This window comes from Heteronotia binoei, chromosome 21 (assembly GCF_032191835.1).
Source record: "Heteronotia binoei isolate CCM8104 ecotype False Entrance Well chromosome 21, APGP_CSIRO_Hbin_v1, whole genome shotgun sequence".
Taxonomy (NCBI): domain Eukaryota; kingdom Metazoa; phylum Chordata; class Lepidosauria; order Squamata; family Gekkonidae; genus Heteronotia; species Heteronotia binoei.
In genome coordinates, this window is record NC_083243.1 from 20581892 (window position 1) to 20606334 (window position 24443).

At 47.9% G+C, this 24443-nt stretch overlaps 1 protein-coding gene across 1 annotated transcript; it reads right to left on the reverse strand.

Annotated features, from left to right (window-relative positions):
* Nucleotides 1–16381: 16381 nt before the first annotated feature.
* On the reverse strand, nucleotides 16382–24051 carry LOC132589021 (oocyte zinc finger protein XlCOF6-like; the record flags this gene model as incomplete). The annotated part of the gene is made up of 5 exons (XM_060261549.1): nucleotides 24042–24051; nucleotides 23619–23695; nucleotides 23274–23400; nucleotides 19320–19354; nucleotides 16382–18025 (listed from the first exon to the last, which is right to left on the reverse strand). Coding segments are annotated over exons 1-5 (1893 nt in total), but the record flags the coding sequence as incomplete, so codon positions are not given.
* Nucleotides 24052–24443: the final 392 nt, after the last annotated feature.

Sequence of the window (24443 nt, forward strand, 5' to 3'; positions counted from 1 at the left end):
TTCCAAAGGTGTAGGTGATCCCAGAGGGCTGAGAGTGGTCAACTGACTAGCAGTTGGCTGTAAGCCCTGGTTGCCAGCTCATTTTCCTGCTTCTGTCAACTTCAAGCTGGCTACAAGGCTCCTCTTCCTCTGAGACCTCACTATTGCTGAGCCCTGGCTGACCCATGACATCTTGGGTGACCATTGTCCAGTGTCTTCTTTTTAGGGGACATGCCCTCTTTTTTGGCATCCATCCTCCGTCTTCTTTTTAGGGAACCTATCCTCTTTTTTGGCATCCATCCTCTTTTGGGTTCTTTAAAAAAACTGATGAAAATGTCCTCTTTAGGGGTTGGAAGGTTAGGAATATTCCTTAGTAGCAATTATCACAGCCGAAATAGTACGGGTATTTAAAATGAGATGTCATTGTGGCCACTTGCTTGAAGTATTCAGGAAATATGTGCTCTTTTTGCTTTTCAAAATAGGGCAACTCTAATTTAGATGCAGCAGTTAGTCCCACTTGAGTAATCCCTAAGATAACAGCCTAAAGAAAGTTCAGTGCTCTTTGAAGATGTGTCCAAAGCTCTATTAACATATGTCTTTCCTGCATTTAACATTACTTTTTGCAAGAGTGCTCATCCCCTTTACATTAAAAAAATCTGAAACTGCGGATTAAAAAAAATTGCTTTTCTGATCAGCAGGAGCTGAAGTTGAAGGCCTGAATATCTCTATGAGCCTCAATAATGGCATTCCATCTGTGGGGCACCATCTGTAGCTCAGGATCATCCGGAGAGAGACTGTTTAATTAATGCCACTGTAATTTGCTCAGATCTTAAGAGATCACTGGTCCTTCAATCTCCGCACACAGTTCGGCAGATTTGATCATCCCCGTGTGATAATTGGCAGGCTCAAGACCCAGCTGAGGCAGAGAACGAACTGCCCCTTGACCCTCAATAAAAGTTCAGGTCACTCCACAAGTCACTGGTTTTGCACGGCATTATGGGAAATCTTGGGGTGATGTTCAGAGTTCTGTAACTAACCTGTAAATAAATTAAGGATGGATGAATTCCAACAAGTCATGGGGGTCTTAAAACTCAGAGAGGAGTAGATTTTCCCTTCCCAACCTTGCCCCCAACAAAAAACCAAAAACACAGGCAGCAGAATTTTACTCCTTGTCATGAGGTAAGAACATAAGAAGATAAGAGAAGCCATGTTGGATCAGGCCAATGGCCCATCCAGTCCAACACTCTGGGTCACACAGTGGCCAAAAAACCAGGTGCTATCAGGAGGTCCATCAGAGGGGCCAGGCCACTAGAAGCCCTTCCACTGTTGCCCCCCTCCAGCACCTTAACAATAATTTCTCAGGTAACTCCTTTACAATCATTTCTCAGAAAGGGTGGTGGTGGTCAAAAGCTCCACCAAGACATTGTGCAGGGGATTGGCCTAGGTGACCCTGGAGGTCCCTTCCAACACTATGATTCTATGATTATGAAACTAATATTGATCAGACTTATGTCTGTAGGATAGATGTACACTGCTGTATTTTTAGGAATCTTGCATTTTCTTTTCTTTTTCATTCTTGCTCATAAAAATGTTTTCCCTTCACTGTTGCATATAGTTATCACATTTTCTTGGCCATGCATGCAAAGAAGCAGTCTACTATTCCCTCTCCTACCCAAACCCTGCCCTCCCTAGGCTTCAATCCCCAAATCTCCAAAGATCTCCCAACCCACAGCTGGTAACCCTAAAAGGTAAAATATAGTGGGAGTCCAGTGGCACCTTTAAGACCAGCCAAGTTTTGTTCAAGGTATAAGCTTTTGTGTGAGACCCTAGGACTTCCTCTCAACAGGCTCATAATTTTTTTAAACAAGCAAATCCAACTTTATTGAAATAAATAGGGGTTACAGCAAAAGGGATAGCAAAATTGAGAAGTCATACCAATGAGACATATAAACAACCACATACATCAGAGTACCTTCATAACAATAATACAAAAGAATGAATGGGAAATCTGGTTTGCTTAAATAAATAGAGGGCCTGCCAAAACATTAGAAATAAAGCAAATCATGATAGTAAGCATTTTTTGGGATGACATTATGATTTGTCAGGTATTCCACTATGCTACGGGGTACCAAAGAGCTTGAAATTTCTGCTGATAAGTTGCTATATCTGGCCTTAAGGCGTTATGTGAGATCTTATCGTACACAAAAGATTCCCAGAGTTTATTTTGCCATTGTTGGAGGTTCTTTGTCTCTCCATTTTGCGGCTATGGCCTGTCTAGCAATAGACAATAAATATGAAATTAAGGTAAAAGTTATTTTGTTACCAGAAAAGGAAGGCAAGTAAGCTAGAAAAATCCAATTCAGGTAAGTCTGGAACTTGGACTCCAGTGATAAGGAGGATGTCAGACAAAACTTGTTTCCAGAAATCTCTGATAAACGGACAGTATCACCAGCAATGCATAACATTACTGAACTGGCCACAGTTTTCCTAGCACTTGGGACTAATTTTAGGGTCTATCCGATGTAACCTGCTTGGTGGGAGATACCATCTGTGCAAAACTTTGAATGAGTTAAAGCGAATTGAAAATAATAATTAATCAATCAAGAGTCATTTTATGTGTGACACTGGAAAGGAAAACCTCAAACAAACCAGAAAAAAGAACCCTCTTTGGAGGAGAGAGGAACACATCCACATGAAGGCTTATACCGTGAATAAAACTTGGTTGGTCTTAAAGGTGCCACTGGACTCTTAACTTTGTTCTGCTGCTCCAGACCAACACAGCTGCCAGCATGAATCTATCCACACAAGAAACAGTTTCCACTGTGAGCAGAAAGAGCACTTAGTATCCCAGCCACTGACATGAAATGTGGGGTTGGCAAATAATTGGAGATTTGGGGGATGGAGCCTGAGGAGGAGAGGAGCTTCAACAGAATATAATGCCTTAGATTCCACCTTCCAGAGCGGCCATTTTCTCCAGGTGAGCTGATCTCTGTCGCCTGGGGATTGTGACAGTTTCCTTCATCTCCCTCAGCGTTCTGCAATCCAGCAGAACTGTAGTTTATGAACGACTGTGTCTATCAGCTCTGTCTCAGCAGCTGGACAAAGCTGAAAAGCAATTGAATTGGAAATGGTTCCCAGACGATCTTCTGCAGTGTTTTAAAAATGGAAAATATACCTACGGCTTTGCCGAATGTCCCCAATAGCCAAGCGGAACGATTTCTCTTTTGGATTTATGAAATCCTTCCTGGCCATGTTTATTTAATTTGGATCATGCGGGCATTTACATTGGTCTCTGAGGCCACTGTAAACAGATGACAAATGGCTTGTGCCCCTAGGGCATTTTGGGACATGGCGTCTCAAAGCGGAGGGTGTTCTTGGGCCTGTCACCTTTGCTCTTTTCATTCCTGTATTTTTTTGCCTCAGGAGTGATGGATTTCCTGTTGCTGCAGTGGTCTCCAATGGCAAACACCCCTTCATTTTCTTACCCTGAAAAAAATGGTGTTAAGCTGTCATTGCCTCAAGTTGTATAACTGGAAAATATATGTAAACACTGCTGGGTTAATGTGTTCCCCTCCAAAGAGGGTTAATTCTTTTTTTATTTTCTTGCTTGAGGTTTCGTTTCCAGTGTGTGTCACATATAAAATGACTCTTGATTGATTAATTATGAGTCTGTGGAGAGGAAGTCCCAGCTTCTCACACAAAAGTCTCTCATGCATTCAAGAGGGTTTTTTCTTTTTTTTTGAGGGGTTGACTTTTCTGAATAAAGCCCAGGATTGTGCTTATTCATAATAAGGAACACTGCGGCTCAGCTGTGAGTCCAGGAGAACCGCAAAATGGGCCAAAATCACGGTCGTTAAACAAAACTAGTTGGAGTCGGGGCCTGCCCTGTACACAAGGTCACCCTGAAGGGAAAACAGAGAACCGCTTCATTCAACCAGGCCCACACTAGGAGAGGGAAACGGAGCCAGATTGAGAAAGGACAGAAAGAAAGGGAGTGCTTCTCGACTGGAGAGCGAAGGAATATCAACAGAAGGCTATAATGGCCTGTAAAAAGGAATGCTGACCCTCTACCCAAGGTCATTCCCTGCAATTTGGGCCACTAATTTGGAGTTTTCTTCATGAACAATTGGAAACAAGACCTAAAATTGAGTCCGACAGTACTTCAGAAACGAACAGGAATTTCGGGGTATAAGGCTTTGAGAGTCAGAGCTCCCTTTGACTCTCGAAAGCTCAGACCCTCTCAGTGCCAGAGGAAACCCTACGGAGGCCCCCAGGCAGTCAAAATCTTGAGGGGCCCCTCACAAATTACCTCCTAATATTTCCTGCAGGCATCTTCTCAAAAGCCCATTTGACAAAGCTGTGGGGGAGAGAGGCAAACCATCCGGAGCCCCCAAAAGGCATGGCAGCCCATAGGCCTACTCAGCCCGTTTGTTAATCCAGCCTTGAACCCTCCCAGATCTCTAATATACTACTGGATTTGACTGCGGGTGGGATCAGACAAGAGATTTGGCACGGCAGTATCCTGACTCTTAAAAAGCTGGTTCTCTTTGATCCATGCTGAGGCATTCACACAACCTCCACCCTGCTGCCAAGAGACATACAGGCCTCACATCTGCACGAGGAGCATTCAGGCTACTCATGTGCTTGTGGGGTGGGTGCAGTGCATGCCTGAGCATTCAGACTGCCAGGAAACATCCTACCTATGATTTAGAAGTTTGCTACTGGAAAGTTCCCGGTAGCTATTTAATCTGGTCCCAGCCCATCCTAAGACGAGGTAGATACGGGAGGAACACCAGGGACAGATGTGTGCTTGTGATTACAAACATTAAATCTGGATGGGAGGTGTGATTGTAAACTTTAGCTCTAGGGTTGCCAAGTCCAATTCATGAAATAGCTGGGGACTTTGGGGGTGGAGCCAGGGGACTTTGGGGGTGGAGCCAGGAGACATTGGGGTGGAGCCAGGGACAAGAGTATGACAAGCATAATTGAACTCCAAAGGGAATTCTGGCCCTCACATTTCAAGGGACTGCACACCTTTTAAATACCTTCTTTCCATAGGAAATAATGAAGGATAGGGGCACCTTCTTTTGGAGCTCATAGAATTGGACGCCCTGGTCCAATCCTTTTGAAACTTAGGGAGTATATTGGGGAGAGCCACTGGATGCTCTACTGAAAATCTGGTGCCTCTACCTCAAAAAACAGGGCCCCCAGAGTCCCAAATACCCGCAGATCAATTCTCCATTATTTTCTATGGGAATAAATCTCCCTAGGGAATAATAGAGTTCCCAGCAGACATTTCCCTCCCCTCCCCCCGCTTTCTAATGACCCTGAAGTGGGGGGGGGCCCTCCAAACCGGGGGATCTCCTGCCCCCACCTGGGGATTGGCAACCCTATTTAGCTCTTTTATTCAGGGGTGAAATTCTAGCAGGAGCGCTTTTGAATATTAGGCCACATACCTCAATGTAGCCAATCCTCCAAGAACTTACAAAAAAGAGCCTTGTAAGCTCTTGGAGGATTGGCTACATCAGGGGGTGTGGCCTAATATGCAAAGGAGTTCCTGCTAGAATTCCACCCCTGCTTCTATTGCAGACCAGCATGGCTACCCTCTGAAAATATCCTAACTGAAAATAAGAACAGAAGAAGAGCCCTGCTGGATCAGACAAGTGATCCCTCTAGTCCCACATCCTGTCTCGTACAGTGGCCAACTAGTTCTTCTGGAGGCCAGCAATAGGGTATTGAAGCTGAGGCTTTCCTCTGATGTTGCTTCCTGGCTCTGGGATTTAGAGGATTAGTGCCTTTGAATGTGGAGGTTCTCTTTAGTAACCACTAATGCACACTTTCCTGGGCGAATCTGTCTAATCCCCTTTTAAAGCTGCCTATTCCTCTGGCCATCACTACATCCTCTGGCTATGAATTCCACATTTCAGTCACTTGCTGTGAAAAGAAGCATTTCCCTTTGTTTTCCTGGATCTACAGAACATCAGCTTCCTTGGATGCCCTTGAGTTCTAGTATTTTGGGGGAGAGAAAAAGTTGTACTCTGGCCCAGCTGAGAAAGGCAACCAGGGAGCAGCTGAAGGGTCAAACTGCTCTGAAAATTTGGTCTCCCCATATTACGTGTGATTGGGGGGGGGGGCACTGGGTTAAACAAACAACTTTGCCGCTGTTCCCTACTGTTTGAGCCTCACTTTATCCTGCATTGACAACCTGCGGAGATGTGTATATAATGTAGCTGCTATCAGGTTTTGTTTCTTCCCTCAGCCGGGGGTCTGATTATCTCGTAGCCGTACAACATTGTCTTCCGCAGGAGATAAATGGAGTTCGAACCGCCTTGTGGTTCCTGTCAGATCCCCCACCACCGCCGCCGCCACTTTGTAAAGAAGATCTTAACAGAAAGAACGTACAAAATCCTTTGATTTGCCATCAAATTAGATATTTGCTTGGAATTCCTGGGACTGCAGTCAATAGTTATATTTCAGTCCTGGGACTGGAAAGAAAGAGAGATCGCTAATAAAATGGAACTGCGAAGCATGAAATAGAACTGCAAAGCGGAGGAGAGTTTGGATGCTGTGGAGGCTTTCGGTGGTGCACATTCAGCTTTCTATCCCAAGCTTCGCTAGGTAAAGCTCTGAGGTGGGACCTAACTTCATAATGCTGTGCACTCAGGAGTAGAATCGTCTTTGGGCACACGATGGAAGGGGAGTGAGCGACATCAGCACCGGTAAGAGGCAACCTGGAGGGAAAGTACAATGCTTCTCATAAATAGGCTTGCTGGACCCAAGGTCCCAGAGGGAGATTCCCCGGTTTTACAGGGTCTTCCTCACTGCTAGCCGGCTGGCCAGTATAGGGAAATCCAGCGTCAACAGTTGTAATGTGCCTTTAAACATCAGGAACCTTCTGGGGGCCTGATTTAGCTCCCAAGTCACATGTTTAGAATCATAGAGTTGGAAGGGACCTCCAGGGTCATCTCGTCCAACCCCAGGAAACTCACAAATGCAGGAAACTCACAAATGTTGTTGTTGTTCGGTTGCACAGTCGAGCCCGACTCTTTGCGACCCCATCGACAAAGTCACACCAGGCCCTTCTGTCTTCCACCATCCTCCAAAGTCTGCTCAAATTCGTGTTTGTTATATCAGTAACACTGTCCAGCCATCTCATCTTTTGCCGTCCCCTTCTTCTTTTGCCTTCTGTCTTTCCTAGCATCAGGATCTTCTTCAGGGAGTGCTCCTCATTTGGTGGCCAAAGTATTTGAGCTTCAGCTTCAGCATCTGACCTTTCAGGGAACAGTCTGGGTTGATTTCCCTTAGGACTGACTGATTTGATCTTCTTGCAGTCCAAGGGACTCTCAGTCTTCTCCAGCACTCACAAATACCTCCCCCAAAATTCACAGGATCCTCATTGTTGTCAGATGGCCATCTAGCCTCTGTTTTAAAACCTCCAAGGAAGGAGAACCCACCACTAGGGATGTGCATTCGGCTCGGCTGAGCTGAAAATACAGCCGAATCAACGCTGATTCGGCTTGTATTCGGAATCAGCTGTAGCCGATTCCCATTGCCGCCCATTGTGTGGCAGCCGAATACGGCTCGCCGCATACTTCCGAATAGCCATTCGGAAGTATGCGGCTGTCAGCTGTCAAAATTTCAAAACTTCAAAAGGCGGGGAAAGCAGCCTCTGCAGCCTCAAAGGAGCTGCTTTGCCTGGTTTCCCACCTTTAGTGGCCTCTTCCCGCCCTCAGGGAGGGGGGGAGGGGGAAGAGGAGCCCCAGCAGCCAATCCAAAGCATGCATTTGCAAAATGCATTGCAAATGCATGCTTTGCAGGGCTGTTGTTGTGTACTGTGTAGCTGATGGCCCAGCCATCAGCTACATTGTTATTTTGATCTTTTGCTTACTTGGGTATCCAAGTAAGCAATGTTCTCTGGCCAATCAGAGAGAGCAGTGCTATTTTTTGAAATTGCTCTCTGTAGGGCCAGAGAACCTTTTTAAGGAGTCTTCCTGCTGGACTCCTCCATTGCTGTGTTGGTGTATGTGGTGTGGGTTGGTGTGAGAGAGATTTTGCTGCTGGTGGTGGCTGGCCCTTGGCTTCAGCTCCTGCCTGCTGCTCTCTCACTGCCTTACCAGAGACCTCCCTGGACTCAGAGAAGACAAGGTAAGACAGTTTTGGGGTTCTTGTTTTAGTTTTTATTGGTAAAAAGACTAGAGTCCCTTTACTTGTTCAGATTTGGGTGGGTGAGTACTGGGTGGGTAGGGTAGCCTATTTGGGGTTGGGGGTTAGGTTCTGCTGGGGGTGTGGGCCTGGGGTGGGGTTTTTTTGCTAATTTGCCCATATCTTAATTTAGTGAGAGGACTTTTTAAAGTGCAGTGCCCTTTTACTTCTCCTGATTTGGGTGGCTTGGATTTCTTGGGGTTAGGGTGAAGGGGTTTTTTTTTTTGGGGGGGGGGAGTTCCTGTATTATTAAAAGTTGAGTTTTTTACTGTTTCATTGTTTGATTTGTTGCTGCTGTGTTGTTTTGCTGCTGTGTTACTTTTATCTTCAGGTTATTGGGGGGGGTGCTGTTTGGCCTAATTTTCATTGTTTAAAAGGCCACTTTTGTCCCCCTTTTCTTGTTGGTGAAAAGGCCACTTTTTTAACACTTGGCCTTTTGTGATTCTTCTGGTTTTGTTTTGGTTTTTTAAATTGCCTCTGGTTGGTGTGGGGGTTGGTGAGGGTGTGTGTGGGCTGGGTCACTTTCTTGTTTTTATAGAGTAGGTTGTGTGTGTTCTGTGGCAGGGAAGCTGGCACCTGGGTGAGAGACCCAGAACCAGCAGGTTTGTTGTGGTTGACCAGCTCTCCCCATGTTGTTTGGGGCAGGGCTGGAGAGCTGGCATCTGTAGATTGTGTGTTCTGTGGCAGGGAAGCTGGCACCTGGGTGAGAGACCCAGAACCAGCAGGTTTGTTGTGGTTGACCAGCTCTCTCCGTGTTGTTTGGGGCAGGGCTGGAGAGCTGGCATCTGTAGATTGTGTGTTCTGTGGCAGGGAAGCTGGCACCTGGGTGAGAGACCCAGAACCAGCAGGTTTGTTGTGGTTGACCAGCTCTCTCCGTGTTGTTTGGGGCAGGGCTGGAGAGCTGGCATCTGTAGATTGTGTGTTCTGTGGCAGGGAAGCTGGCACCTGGATGAGAGACCCAGAACCAGCAGGTTTGTTGTGGTTGACCAGCTCTTCCCATGTTGTTTGGGGCAGGGCTGGAGAGCTGGCATCTGTAGATTGTGTGTTCTGTGGCAGGGAAGCTGGCACCTGGGTGAGAGACCCAGAACCAGCAGGTTTGTTGTGGTTGACCAGCTCTCCCCGTGTTGTTTGGGGCAGGGCTGGAGAGCTGGCATCTGTAGATTGTGTGTTCTGTGGCAGGGAAGCTGGCACCTGGGTGAGAGACCCAGAACCAGCAGGTTTGTTGTGGTTGGCCAGGTCTCAACGTGTTGTTTGGGGCAGGGCTGGAGAGCTGGCATCTGGGTTTGCTGCAGCCAGGTCTGCAGAGCAGACCTTGAGCAGATTGTGTTTTGTGTGGCAGTGATGTTACAACTTACAACTGGGTTTTATATTGCTTCCAGGCCTGCCCTGCAGGGTTAGAGTAGATAGAGGGATGTAGTGCATTTGGGTCCTATAGAGATTCTCTGATGTGGTTAGGTTTGGCTTTGGGTGCCCCAGGAATTGGACCCCCTGGTCCAATTTTTTTTTGGCCTTGTGGGTTTTGTGTGGGACAGTGCCCTGAAGCTGCACAGCAGTTTGGGGGGCTCTCCTCAAAACCCCCTGCTCCCCAGAGCCACTTTTCCCACGACAATTACAGTGAGGAAGTGGCTAATTGGGCTTTCCCCATCATTGTTAGCAATGGGCCTTTTGGGGAGCCCAAAGACAGGGACCCCCTGGCCCAATCATTTTGGGACTTGGGGGGGGTTGGAGGGGAGAGTCCCCTGCAGGTCCCCTGCAAATTTGGGGGCTCTCCCTCAAACCCCCTGCCCCCCAGTAGCCTCTAATTATGCCCTATGTTGCCATTGATTTCAATGGCCCATAGGGTATAATGATGGAATAGGGGCACCCTCTTTGGGTGCCCCTGGAATGGGATCCCCTGGCCCAATCTTTTTGGGACTTGGGGGGCTTGGGGGGGAGAGTCCTCTGCAGGTCCCCTGCAAATTTGGGGGCTCTATCTCAAACCCCCTCCCCTCCATGCGGCTTCAAATATACCCTATTTGCCATTGATTTCAATGGCCCATAGGGTATAATAGGGCCGTATATTCGGTAATAGCCATGCATCTACCGTATATGCGGCTATTCCGAATACGGTATTCAGTAGTGCATGGGGGAATCTGAATTTTTTTTCCCCGTGTACTTCCGAATCCGTGTAATTCCGAATTTTTTTTTTTTGCACATCCCTACCCACCACCTCCTGAGGAAGCCTGTTCTACTGAGAAACAGTTCTAATGGTCAGGAAGTTCTTCCTAATGTTGAGCCGGAAACTCTTCTGATTTAATTTCAACCCGTTGGTTCTGGTTCGACCTTCTGGGGCCACAGAAAACAATTCCACAACATCCTCTATATGACAGTGCTCAAGTACTTGAAGATGGTGATCGTATCACCTCTCAGTCGCCTCCTCTCCAGGCTAAACATGCCCAGCTGCTTCAACCTTTCTTCATAGGACTTGGTCTCCATATCCCTCACCATCTTAATCGCCCTCCTCTGGACCCGTTCCAACTTGTGTTTGACACCCCTGATTAGAGTTTGGGAGCAAGAGAGAGCCATTAGTCTCAGGTTGAGTCCTGAGCAGCTTCATCTTAAAAGGTATCTCAGATATCAGAGCAGGGGAAAAGTCCTGAAGAACAAATGAAGCTGCCTTCTACTGAATCAGACCCTTGGTCTATCAAGGTCAGTCTTGTCTACTCAGACTGGCAGCAACTCTCCAGAGTCTCAGGCAGAGATCTTTCCCATTGCCTTCTGCCAGATCCATTAACTGGAGATACCAGCTATTGAACCTGGGATCTTTCGCATGCAAAACTGATGTTCCACCACTGAGCTTCGGTCTCTTCTACTACTTAGTTACTGCCAATAGTGGACAAGATGGCCTAATGTGTGTAAAGACAGCTGCGTATCATCACGGCAGACCCCTGCCTTTAATTTCTATTTCCTATCAAGAAGAAGAAAAAGAAGACCACCACCACCACCATTGCAGATTTATACCCCACCCTTCTCTCTGAATCAGATTCTCAGAGCAGCTTACAATCTGCTTTATCTTCTTCTCCCACAACAGACACCCTGTGAGGCTGAGAGAACTCTCCCAGAAGCTGCCCTTTCAAGGACAACTCTTGCAAGAGTTATGGCTGACCCAAGGCCATTCCAGCAGCTGCAAGTGGAGGAGTGGGTAATCAAACCTGGTTCTCCCAGATAAGAGTCTGCGCACTTAACCACTACACCAAACACAAAAACTAAAGGGAATCTCTGAGTCTGGAGGCAGTTTGCCTATGAATACCAGCTGTGATGGGAGAGGAGGGGATACTGTTGACTTGATGGTCTCCTTGTCAGCTTCCTGGAAACATCTGTCTAACCACTGTTGAAAACAGGAAGCTGGATAAGATGGATTTGATCCAGCAGGGCTTTTGTTGTGTTCTTGTATCCCTCTTGCTCTCCTTATCGTTCTGCTTTTTCATTCTCCAGAGGCATCTGGTATTTTCATCTATCTCAGCCAAGGCAAAACAGATGAAAGCAACTGGCAAATGCTCTCTTATCTTTTAAGACACATCTCCGCTCCCTAGCCATCCTGACCTTGAGTAGCTTATCCATACATTCCCTACATCAAGATGAGATTATTGTGTCTACCGCCTGGCAGACAAGCTTGATCATAACCCTTTGCGATCTGCTCTTGGTGCCGGAGTGACTGCCGGTTCCTCAGATCACAAGCATACCCCTCCTCTTCAACAACTTCTGATTGCTTAAGCAACTCTTTGGCCGGAAGGTCTTTCCCTCAAGGTGAAATTTTCCTTTTCTTCTAAATGGGGTGCTGGAATGAGCAGCAAAACATGCTTGGACATTGGAGGATGGGTGTGTGCTGCATCATTCTAAAAAAAAATTAGGTCAGGGTCGTAACCAGTATGGGGGGAAGCACAGAAGATGCCCCCTATCAATTTTGCTAAGCCCCCACCCCAATCTTCCCTAGAGTTGCCAATCCCCAGGTGGGGGCAGGGGATTCCCCGGTTTGGAGGCCCACCCCACTTCAGGATCATCAGAAAGCAGGGGGGGGGGGAGAGGAAATGTCTGCTGGGCACGCCATTATTTCCTATGGAGACTCATTCCCACAGGGTATAAAGGAGAATTGATCTGTGGGTATCTGGGGCTCAGGAGGGGAACTGTTTTCTGAGGTCGAGGCACTGAATTTTCAGCATAGTATCCAGTAAAAAAAAAGGGGGAGGGTAAAGGTAATCCCCTGTGCAAGCACCAGTCGTTTTCGACTCTGGGGTGACGTTGCTTTCACAATGTTTTCATTGCAGACTTTTTTTACAGGGTGGTTTGCCATTGCCTTCCCCAATCATCTACACTTTCCCCCCAGCAAGCTGAGTACTCATTTTACCAACCTCGGAAGGATGGAAGGCTGAGTCAACCTGGAGCCGGCTACCTGAACCAGCTTTCACTGGGATAGAACTCAGGTTGTGAGCAGAGGGCTTTACTGCAGCTTTACCACTCTGCGCCACGGGGCTCTTTTTATAGCATCCAGTGCCCCTCCTCAAAACACCCTCCAAATTTCAACAAGATTGGAGCAGGGGATCTTAATCTCCCCCTTTAATTATAAATTTTGGTGGGGTAGCTGCAGATGACTTCCCCAGTAAACTACAACTCCCAAAACCCCAGCGATATTTTCAGGAAGTACCTTCCACTTGCATGATATAGTGGGAAAAAGGTCCTGGAAACCTATTTGGGATTACTTCTCTGTAGTCTCCCCAGAGTTGAAGTCAAGTCTGCTGTAATGCTAATTAAGGTGATGAGATTACCTTTAATTATTGACTGCCCCAGAATATTCCTAAATGCCCCTCCTGCAATATATATATTGTTTACGGGCCTGGTATAGGTATTATCTCCCCGAATGGGATGCGTCTCTGTATCTTAACCTGAGAACACGGCCAGCACCAACCATCAGGCAGTCTAGGTGGCCACCTATAGCAGCCTCCTGCCATAGGGGGTGCTGGCTGGGATGGACTGCAGCTGGCTGGGAGAAAGCCCAGAAGCCAGAAGAAGCCCAGCAGTGTGTAGGGTTGCCAAGTCCAATTCAAGAAATATCTGGGGACTTTGGGGGTGGAGCCAGGAGACTTTGGGGGTGGAGTCAGGAGACATTGGGGTGGAGCCAGGGACAAGGGTGTGACAAGTATAATTGAACTCCAAGGGAGTTCTGGCCATCACATTTAAAGGGACAGCACACCTTTTCAAATGCCTTTCTTCCATAGGAAATAATGAAGGATAGGGGCACCATATTTTGGGGCTCATAGAATTGGACCCCCTGGTCCAATCGTTTTGAAACTTGGGGAGTAATTTGGGGAGAGGAACTAGATGCTATACTAAAAATTTGGTGCCTCTACCTCAAAAAATAGCCCCCCCCAGAGCCCCCAATACCCACGGATCAATTCCCCATTATTCCCTATGGGAATCGTTCTTCATAGGGAATAACAGAGTGCCCAGTAGACATTTCCCCCCCCACACGCTTTCTAAAGCGGGGGCGGGGGGAGGGCCTCCAAACCTTGGGATCCCCTGCCCCCTCCCTCTCTCACGCACACAAATACTTTAGAGTGGCCATAATTTCTTCAGGCCAGCCAGGGACACCTTGAGGGGGGAATAAATGTTTGTGCGCGCGCCGCCGAAAACAGGAAGTGACGTCATGCCACCGCCGGAAACAGGAAGTGACATCATCATTCCCACCGCGCCACCTGCCGGAAGCAGGAAGTGACGTCACTTCCTGTGACATCATTTCCCCCAAATGACATCATTTCCCCCAAATGCCACTGCCGGAAACAGGAAGTGACTTCACAGCACTTCCTGTGACGTCCCCACTACTGGACCTCCTGATAGCCCCTAGTTTTTGGGCCACTGTGTTTTTGCGCCACCTTCATCACTTTCGGGGTGTGGATCCCCCATTGGGGTGGGCTCCCGACTCCCTCCGCCGGCTGTTTCTGATAGCCCTGCGCCCCCTCTTTCATTTGATATGTGTCCCATGCGGGTGCCACCCTCCTGCTGGGAGATGCCGCAAAATTAGCCCCCTTGAGGCTTATGGCGGCAGGGCTCGGGGGAAGCGAGCTAGACTGCTGTTCTTTTGAGGGGTTATAGAGTGTTTCAAGCCCGTCCCTGTGGCATCGGTCCCATTGTTGTGGGACCCAGGGGGCCAGCGCGGTGGCCCGCTGAAGCAGCCTGTCGGTCACTTCCGGGTTCCTGTCCTGCATCTCGACCTGCGTTATTAGTGACAGGCTGCTTCGGTGGGCCGCCACGCCGGCCCCCTGGGTCCCACAACGATGGGACCGATGCCACAGGGACGGGCTCGAAACACTCTATAACCCCTCAAAAGAACAGCAGTCTAGCTCGCTTCCCCCAAGCCCTGCCGCCATAAGCCTCAAGGGGGCTCATTTTGCGGCATCTCCCGGCAGGAGGGTGGCACCCGCACGGGACACATATCAAATGAAAGAGGGGCACAGGGCTATCAGAAACAGCCGGCGGAGGGAGTCAGAAGCCCACCCCAATGGGGGATCCACACCCCGAAAGTGATGAAGGTGGCGCAAAAACACAGTGGCCCAAAAACTAGGGTCTATCAGGAGGTCCAGTAGTGGGGCCAGGACAAGAAGCCCTCCCACTGTTGCCCCCCACCAAGTACCAAAAAAAGAAAGGAAGGAGGGAGGGAGGGAGGAAGGAAGGAAGGAAGGAAGGAAGGGAGGAAGGAAGGAGGGAGGGAAGGTAGGAAGGAAGGAGGGAGGGAAGGGAGGAAGAAAGGAAGGAAGGAGGGAGGGAGGGAAGGGAGGAAGGAAGGAGGGAGGGAAGGGAGGAAGGAAGGAGGGAGGGAACTTCCTCATGGCATTCACACAGCCACAATGTGCCGCAGAGAACACTGTAAACTCCCACCATAGACTGGTTTTGGAAACCTTCGGCAGCCATCATGTGAATAAGGGGAGGTAACAATCTCAGATGGCAAACTGAGGGAACAAAAGAACAGGGGGGAGAAAGACTGATTTGTTATGAACAGTCATAAAGCCTCTTTTGCAAAAAAAATCAATGAGAACTGTGTGAAATGGATACTTGTGTAGGAAAACTACTTGGTGGATTGCGGGAGAGTGGGTGCCATGTTTCCATCTACTGGGCTGGCACTCTTGGAAACAGCAGCATACAGCAGTGGGAGGGAGTCTCAGAGTGGTCACAATCTCCTTTACATCCCCCCCCCCCAAAAAAAACAGACACCCTGTGAGGTAGGTGGGGCTGAGAGAGCTCTCACAGAAGCTGCCCTTTCAAGGACAACTCCTATGAGAGCTATGGCTGACCCAAGGCCATTCCAGCAGCTGCAAATGGAAGAATGGGGAATCAAACCCCGTTCTCCCAGATAAGAGTTTACACACTTAACCACTACACCAAACTGGCTCTCAACATTGTTATACTGAAGATAATTAAAAGCTGACAGCATTTAAAATAAATGTATATGTGTCATTTGGAGTCCTGTTTAGCCAAAGGCAAGCCATTGGGGGGAGGGGGGGAGAGAATACAGCTCATACATAGTGTTACCAACCTCCAGGTGGGGCCTGGAGTTCTGGAATTACAAATGGTCTCTGAACTAGAGAGACCAGTTCCCCTGAAGGGAATGGGAATTTCAAAGGGCAGACTCCAGGGCATCATATCTCTGCTGCCTCCCTCCCCTCCTCTCCCCAAAACCTGCCTTCCCCAGGTACTGCCCCCAAATCTCCAAGAATTTGGCAACCCTAGTCATACATCACAGGAAATGGTAGTCAAGACAATATTGCAGCAACACACACGCACGGACACACAAAAACATCAAAATCCAGTGTTTATTAAATGATTTGGCGTGCCCAATTCACGCCAGCTTTCTGTGCACATTCTGCTCTCTACACCTCATTCAGCATTTGAAGGGCATATAAGAGACAGAGCCCGCCACACCGCCGCCAATCGCCCTGCACACGCGCAGGGATGCTCCCTCCCTCACTCGCCGCCTTTCCCGCCCGCGCGCGCGGCCCACCGGCTCTCTGGCTGGCTAAACCGGGATCTCTAATGGTCCCGGTATAGCCAGCCCGGGAGCCGGGAATTGAGGGCCAAAATCAGGACTGTCCCGGGCAACCGGGACGGTCCGGCCACCCTAATTGTGACTGAATCTCTTTCCAAACTCTGAGCATTCAAAAGGTTTCTCTCCTGTGTGGGTTCTCTGATGCCTTTGAAGAGTGCCACTGTGACTGAATCTCTCTCCACACTCTGTGCATTCAAAAGGTTTCTCCCCTGTGTGGGTTCTCTGATGCAGCTGAAGGTTTCCACTCTGACTGAATCTCTTTCCACATACTGAGCATTCAAAAGGTTTCTCCCCTGTGTGGGTTCTCTGATGCCTTTGAAGAGTGCAACCGTGACTGAATCTCTTTCCACAATCTGTGCATTTAAAAGGTTTCTCCCCTGTATGAGTTCTTTGATGTTCTTGAAGATGTTCACACCGACTGAATCTCTTTTCACACTCTGTGCATTCAAAAGGTTTCTCTCCTGTGTGGGTTCTTTGATGCCTTTGAAGAATGCCACTCTGACTGAATCTCTCTCCACACTCTGTGCATTCAAAAGGTTTCTCCCCTGTGTGAGTTCTCTGATGCTTTTGAAGAGTGCAATTGTGACTGAATCTCTTTCCACACTCTGTGCATTCAAAAGGTTTCTCCCCTGTGTGGGTTCTCTGATGCTTTTGAAGAGTGCAACTGTGTCTGAATCTCTTTCGACACTCTGAGCATTCAAAAGGTTTCTCTCCTGTGTGGGTTCTCTGATGCCTTTGAAGACTGCCACTGTGACTGAATCTCTCTCCACATTCTGAGCATTCAAAAGGTTTCTCTCCTGTGTGGGTTCTTTGATGCCTTTGAAGAGTGCCACTCTGACTGAATCTCTCTCCACACTCTGTGCATTCAAAAGGTTTCTCCCCTGTGTGAGTTCTCTGATGGTTTTGAAGAGTGCCACAGTCAGTGAATCTCTTTCCACACTCTGTGCATTCAAAAGGTTTCTCCCCTGTGTGAGTTCTTTGGTGGTTTTGAAGATGGCCACTCTGACTGAATCTCTTTCCACACTCTGAGCATTCAAAAGGTTTCTCTCCTGTGTGGGTTCTCTGATGCTGTTGAAGATTGTCACTTTTAGTGAATCTCTTTCCACACTCTGTGCATTCAAAAGGTTTCTCCCCTGTGTGAGTTCTCTGATGCTTTTGAAGATGGCCACTCTGACTGAATCTCTTTCCACACTCTGAGCATTCAAAAGGTTTCTCCCCTGTGTGGGTCCTCTGATGCAGTTGAAGGTTGCCACTGTGATTAAATCTCTTTCCACACTGTGAGCATTCAAAAGGTTTCTCTCCTGTGTGGGTTCTTTGGTGGTTTTGAAGATGGCCACTCTGACTGAATCTCTTTCCACACTCTGAGCATTCAAAAGGTTTCTCCGCTGTGTGGGTTCTCTGATGCTGTTGAAGACTGTCACTCTGACTGAATCTCTTTCCACACACTGTGCATTCAAAAGGTTTCTCCCCTGTGTGAGTTCTCTGATGCTTTTGAAGAGTGCTACTGTTAGTGAATCTCTTTCCACACTCTGAGCATTCAAAAGGTTTCTCCCCTGTGTGGGTCCTCTGATGCAGTAGAAGGTTGCCACTGTGATTAAATCTCTTTCCACACTCTGAGCATTCAAAACGTTTCTCTCCTGTGTGGGTTCTCTGATGCTGTTTAAGACTGCTCTTGTTGCTGAATGTCTTTCCACATGCTAAGCATACAAAACGTTTCTCCCCTGTGTGGGTTCTCTGATGTTGGTGAAGAGTGCTACTCTGACTGAATCTCTTTCCACAATCTGTGCATTTAAAAGGTTTCTCCCCTGTATGAGTTCTTTGATGTTCTTGAAGATGTTCACACCGACTGAATCTCTTTTCACACTCTGTGCATTCAAAAGGTTTCTCTCCTGTGTGGGTTTTTTGATGCTGCTGAAGATTGCCATTCAACCCAAATATCTTTCCACCTGCTGAGCTTTCAAAAGATTTATCTCGTTTTTCTATTCTTTGGTTCACTAGAATCTGTGATCTATATCTGATGTCCTTTCCATACTTAATGGACTGACTCATCTCCGTTCTGTTGCGCTTGGGGAAAAGTACATTACGCCTTCTTCCATTTCTCTTCTCAACAAAATGGCTGTCCTTCTTTCTCTGGGGTCTGCCTCGATTCCTTACATTTCCTTTCGAGTCTTTATTAATAACTTCATCTGGCAAACGCAGCTGTAGTTCCTCACACTCCTCATTCATCTGATCATCCTTTGCTGGAAAAAAAATAGAAGCATTAGTACCTGGGAGGGTAGGTAAGGGCCATCTGTGTGACGGCCCCTTGGCCTCGTCACGCTTGACTAACCTTAACCAACCCACCTTTCCCCAGAACATTCCGGATTTAAGGATACCTTTCAAGAGCCACAGCTGAGCTCTTTCCCAGAAGGAGCTGCTGACTTTCCAAATTCCAGGCCCCAGAAGGCGTCCCTCCCACCTTGTCCAGTGGGGTTTATTATTCTACCAAACTAAGAGCTGCTTAAAAGTGAAGCAGAAACGTCCCATGGGCATTCCTTGCTTGTTGCCTTGACATAACCATGAAAGAAACCCAGTTTCTACCAGCTCACTTGGGAAGGAAAAGCTCTCCTGAGATCTTCTTGAGAAACTCTCCAGCCTTTCCTTGGATGTGAGCCAGCTATCTGTCTCCACCATAGTCTCTGTAGCAAAATTTTGGACTAAGGAAGCCGTGGCCATAAGAACATAAGAGAAGGCATTTTGGATCAGGCCAATGGCCCATCCAGTCCAACACTGTGTCACACAGTGGCCAATATATGTCTGTGTGTACATACACACACACACACACATATATACTGTGGCTAGTAGCCACTGATGGACCTCTGCTCCATATTTTTATGCAATCCCCTCTTGAAGATGGCTATACTTGTAGCCACCACCTCTTCCTGTGGCAGTGAAGTCCACATGTTAATCACCCTTTGGGTGAAGTAGTACTTCCTTTTATCCGTTTTAACCGGACTGCTCAGCAATTTCATTGAATGCCCACGATTTCTTGAAATATGAGAAAGGGAGAAAAGGACTTCTCTACTTTCTCCATCCCATGCCATTTATCTATAAGGTATCCTGAATAAACGTTAGCAAAAGTAGACTTAGGTTGCTTCCCAGAAACCACTGCAACATGGCTATTCCTGTCTTTCCCACACAGGCAGTGCCTGGCTGCTGTCCCCCCCCCCCCCTCCTGCTTACATTCCTTAAATTCTATGCTCTGTCTCTGGTTGAATGTCTAGAGATTAGTGTCACATCTCTCCTGTACAACCAGGGGCTCTGGTCTGGCTGACAACCAGTCGATGGGCAAAGTTTAAGGTTTTATAGTGCCATCATCGGGAAGGGTCTGACAACCGGCGCGCTCAAGAGATTCCCACAGGGAAGTTTTTATTTTGCAAAAAAAGGTATAAATTTTGTCAACGTTCCGTTGTGTGGCCGTCAAGAGAATTCTCTTTTCTGACTTCGGTTAAGCAGTGGACGCTGCGCTGAAGTTGTGTGCTCTGAGCTGGTCAGTTATTTTGCTGAAGGTTCAATCAAATACATTAGAGCATGCTTGTGTCTCCTTCTCTTCCTACCAAAACTTGGCTCTAGCCAGATCCCGTCCAGCCCGGTGAACTTAAGTGAGGCAGTACTCCAAGGGGAACCACCAGATAACATTTTTCCTCGCAACAGGCTCTCTTTTCATCCCTGTTTCTTTCTTAGAGAGGGAGAATGACGATTCTAATAGGGGAAGGGCAGAATCCAAGCAAGAATAAAAGAATAATCTACCCCACATTTCCTCACTTTGTCCATCTCCCTTCCCAACAGCTGCTTTCTCGACATACCTTGCCGCCCTCTATCTTTCCCTTTCCCTTTCCACCCTATCCCCCCATCCTGGGTCACAACACTGACTTACAGCAGATTTCTAGCTGTCAAGCATGCATATTTTATGTGCCATGAAAGTCCACAAGATACAGAGCAGAACACCACTCTGGCCTGCCCTCCCCAACCTTTACAACTAAAGGGTGCATAATAGAGCCATCTGGCCAAAGAATGTTTCGGTTAGCCTTGCAGAAACAGTGGAAGGTGCCTCTCTCCCAGATTCACACAGCCAGGTCCTATCTGCTCTCAGAGAAAGTGTGAGAAAGGGAGATGTTTGTATTAGCTTGCATTCTTTAGTCATAAAAGAGATACTAGCCTTTGAACCCGTGACTCAAATTGCACCTGTATGTTATCCTTTTGAAGTTTTCCTATAAAGTAACGATTCGAATCTGTATATGTCATTACTTCCAAGGGTTTGTCCTTGACAAAGCTATGGAGTTTTTACATAAGAACATAAGAGAAGCCAGGTTGGATCAGGCCAATAGCACATCCAGTCCAACACCTGTGTCACATAAGAACATAAGAGAAGCAATGTTGGATCAGGCTAATGGCCCATCCAGTCCAACACTCTGTGTCACAAAAGAACATAAGAGAAGCCATATTGGATAAGGCCAATGGCCCATCCAGTCCAACACTCTGTGTCACATAAGAACATAAGAGAAGCCATGTTGGATCAGGCCAATGGCCCATCCAACAACAACAACAACAAAGTTTTATTTGTATCCCGCCCTCCCCGCCGGAGCAGGCTCAGGGCGGCTAACAGCACCATTCAAGTTTCAATTATACAGAGATGAATAAAATCACATTCAAACATTATAAACATTTCAATTAAAATTCTGGTTAAGTCTTTAAAATTAATTTAAATTAAATTGATAAAAGTGCTAATACTATGTTTGTTTTTTATGATGGCGGTTTTCATTAGCAATTTCCTTTTTCATCAGCGAAAGCCAGTCGGAAGAGGAAGGTCTTGCAGGCCCTGCGGAATTGTTCAAGATCCCGCAGGGCCCGCATTTCCTCTGGAAGTTGGTTCCATAGGCTCGGGGCTATAGAGGAGAAGGCCCGGTTACGGGTGCTTTGCAGCTTCACCTCTCTCGGTCCGGGGGAAGTCAACAAGTTTTTCCCGGCTGACCTCAGTGCTCTCTGGGGTTCATATGGGGAGAGACGGTCCCTAAGGTAGGCAGGTCCTTGACCATATAGGGCTTGAAAACTAATGACCAGCACTTTGTAACGGACCCGGTATATAACTGGCAGCCAGTGCAGTTCTCGCAGTCCAGGCTGTATGTGCTCCCATTTAGGAAGCCCCAACAACAGTCTAGCCGCTGCATTCTGCACCAGCTGCAGCTTCCGGGTTCGGTACAGAGGCAGCCCCATGTAGAGGGCATTGCAGTAATCCAGTCTCGAGGTGACCGTTGCATGAAGCACCGTTGCCAGATCTTGGCGCTCTAGGAAGGGAGCCAACTGCTTTGCCCGCCTTAGATGGAAAAAGGCTGACTTGGCAGTGGCTGCAATCTGGGCCTCCATTGATAGTGAAGGCTCCAGTAAAACTCCGAGGCTCTTAACCCGTCGAAGACCGGGAGAGGTATTTCCCCTTCCCGAGCGCCCCGACCCAGACAAAGGACTTCTGTCTTCGCTGGATTCAATTTCAGCCCGCTCCTCCTCAACCAAGTTGCCATATCCTGCATGGCCCGGTCTAAATTCTCTGGGACGCAGTCAGGCCGGCCGTCCATCAGCAGGTAGAGTTGGGTGTCATCTGCATATTGATGGCACCCAAGTCCATGTCTCCTGGCAATCTGGGCAAGGGGGTGCATATAGATATTAAATAGCATTGGTGAGAGAACTGCCCCCTGAGGCACTCCACAATCCAGTGTGCGCCTCTGGGACCGCTCGCCCCCAACTGCCACCCTTTGTCCCCGATCCTCGAGGAAGGAGGAGAGCCATTGTAGGGCAGACCCCCTCACCCCTACATCGGCGAGGCGGCGGGTCAGTAGCCGATGGTCGACCGTGTCGAACGCGGGCGACTGGTCCAGCAACATCAGCACCGCCACACCGCCCCGATCCAGGTGCCGTTGGAGATCATCCAGTCCAACACTCTGTGTCACAAAAGAACATAAGAGAAGCCATGTTGGATCAGCCAATGGCCCATCCAGTCCAACACTCTGTGTCACAAAACAACATAAGAGAAGCCATGTTCGATCAGGTCAGTGGACCATCCAGTCCAACACTCTGTGTCACATAAGAGAAGCCATGTTGGATCAGGTCAGTGGCCCATCCAGTCCAACACTCTGTGTCACATAAGAACATAAGAGAAGCCATGTTGGATCAGGCCAGTGGCCCATCCAGTCCAACACTCTGTGTCACATAAGAACATGAGAAGCCATATTGGATCAGGTCAGTGGCCCATCCAGTCCAACACTCTGTGTCACACAGTGGCCAAAAATTTTATATATATATATATATATATATATATATATATATATATATATATATATATATACATACATACACACACACACACACACACACACACACTGTGGCTAATAGCCGCTGATGGACCTCTGCTCCATATTTTTATCCAACCCCCTCCTGAAGCTGGTTATGCTTGTAGCCGCCACCACCTCCTGCGACAGTGAATTCCACATGTTAATCACCCTTTGGGTGAAGAAGGACTTCCTTTTATCCATTTTATACAATAAAGCAACTTTTGATTCAATAACAAAAGCTTGATTATTGAGAAATATCGCTGCTTGACACCAGCACCCGTTGTATTTCTCCGCATAATGGGCCTTATTACTGAATCCCAGCTAGTATAAGGGGATTCAGTAATAATCATTTCCAGATCACAGTCAGAGCAAATGTTCGTAATACCGTCCAGGGAAAACGTATGTTAAAAAGGCTGGCAACAGAGAAATGAGGATCTCGCCCCTTCTGGAGACTTTCTGAGGGCCTCTCATCCCACCTTCACCTCAGTCCAGGACCCCTTCTCTAGCTTGGGTGACAACTACACCACCGGCCACCGTTGCCTCTGGGCAAGTAACGCGACAGGGAATCAAAACAGCATATTGCTGTTCAGTGTTTTGATTCATGCCTCATCACAATGGCAGAATTCACACCTTTCGCGCCTATAAAAGGTCCTTACCCAGAGAGGCCAAATTCCCATAGTTCTCCAGCATGACTTCCCTGTACAGAGCTCTTTGGTCCGGATCCAGCAGGGCCCACTCTGCCTCCGTGAAAGGGACGGACACCTCCTCAAAGGAAAAGGGACCCTGGAAGAAAAAGCAGATTCCCTCCTCATCAGAGGTCAGGCCAGGCAGAGACTGCACACTGGAAGGGAGTATCTGGGAAGGTTCGGAAAGTAATGCTTGGGGGAATGGCATGCAGACCCTCTCTTACCCAGAAACCTTCTAGAAACTGAAGGAGCAAAAGTTCCCCTGAGAAAGGAGGAGGGGCCCAGGTTGTCCTCTGCACATCTCATCTCTCCTACCTGGATTGGAGGTGCAGCAGCCGTTTCCACCCCTCTGAAAAGACGACGGCTCAACAGCCTCTCTCCACTGCCTGTTCCTGAGACAAAGGAGGAATGAGGAGTGTTTTCTGAGACTTGCTATTCCATTGGCTTGTTTGTACCGTGCTTCGTGCCCCCCCCCCCCCCCCAGGGATGTGAAACCTGGCCCTCTGTTCACTCACCGCGTTTTTAATGAAGAAAAGAGCTGTGTTTCCCAAAAGCTGACGTTACAATAAAATCTGTTAGTCTAAAAGGTGCTACTGGCCTCTTTTCAAATTTTAAAATACTTTATACTAAATTCTGGGACCTGAGAGCCTCAAGCATTACAAAGGCTGCTGATGTATTTCGGAGGGGGTGGAAATGACGCTGCGCGACACATCACTGTTACGTTGGCCCACAAGTGACTTGAGCGCATCTAGAGACTCAAAGGCAGAAGAAGAAGAGACTGGATTTATACCCCGCCCTTCACTCAGGGTCTCAGAGTGGCTTACAATCTCATTCCCTTCCACTCCCCAGAACAGGCACCTGTGGGGTAGGAGGGGCTGAGAGAGCTCTGACAGAAACCAGTCTTGAGAGAACAGCTCTGAGAGAACTCGACTGACCCAAAGTGACCCAGCAGCTGCATGTGGAGGAGTGGGGAATCAGACTACGTCTCCCAGATTAGAGTCCACGCTTTTAACCAATACACTACACTGACTAATACAAATGAGTTTTCAGAGTGTGCCTTCACAAACATGTTTTCAGCCAGATGCGACATCTGGAACATTTCAAGGACATTTGCACCTGCTGGAATGGCCTTGAGTCAGC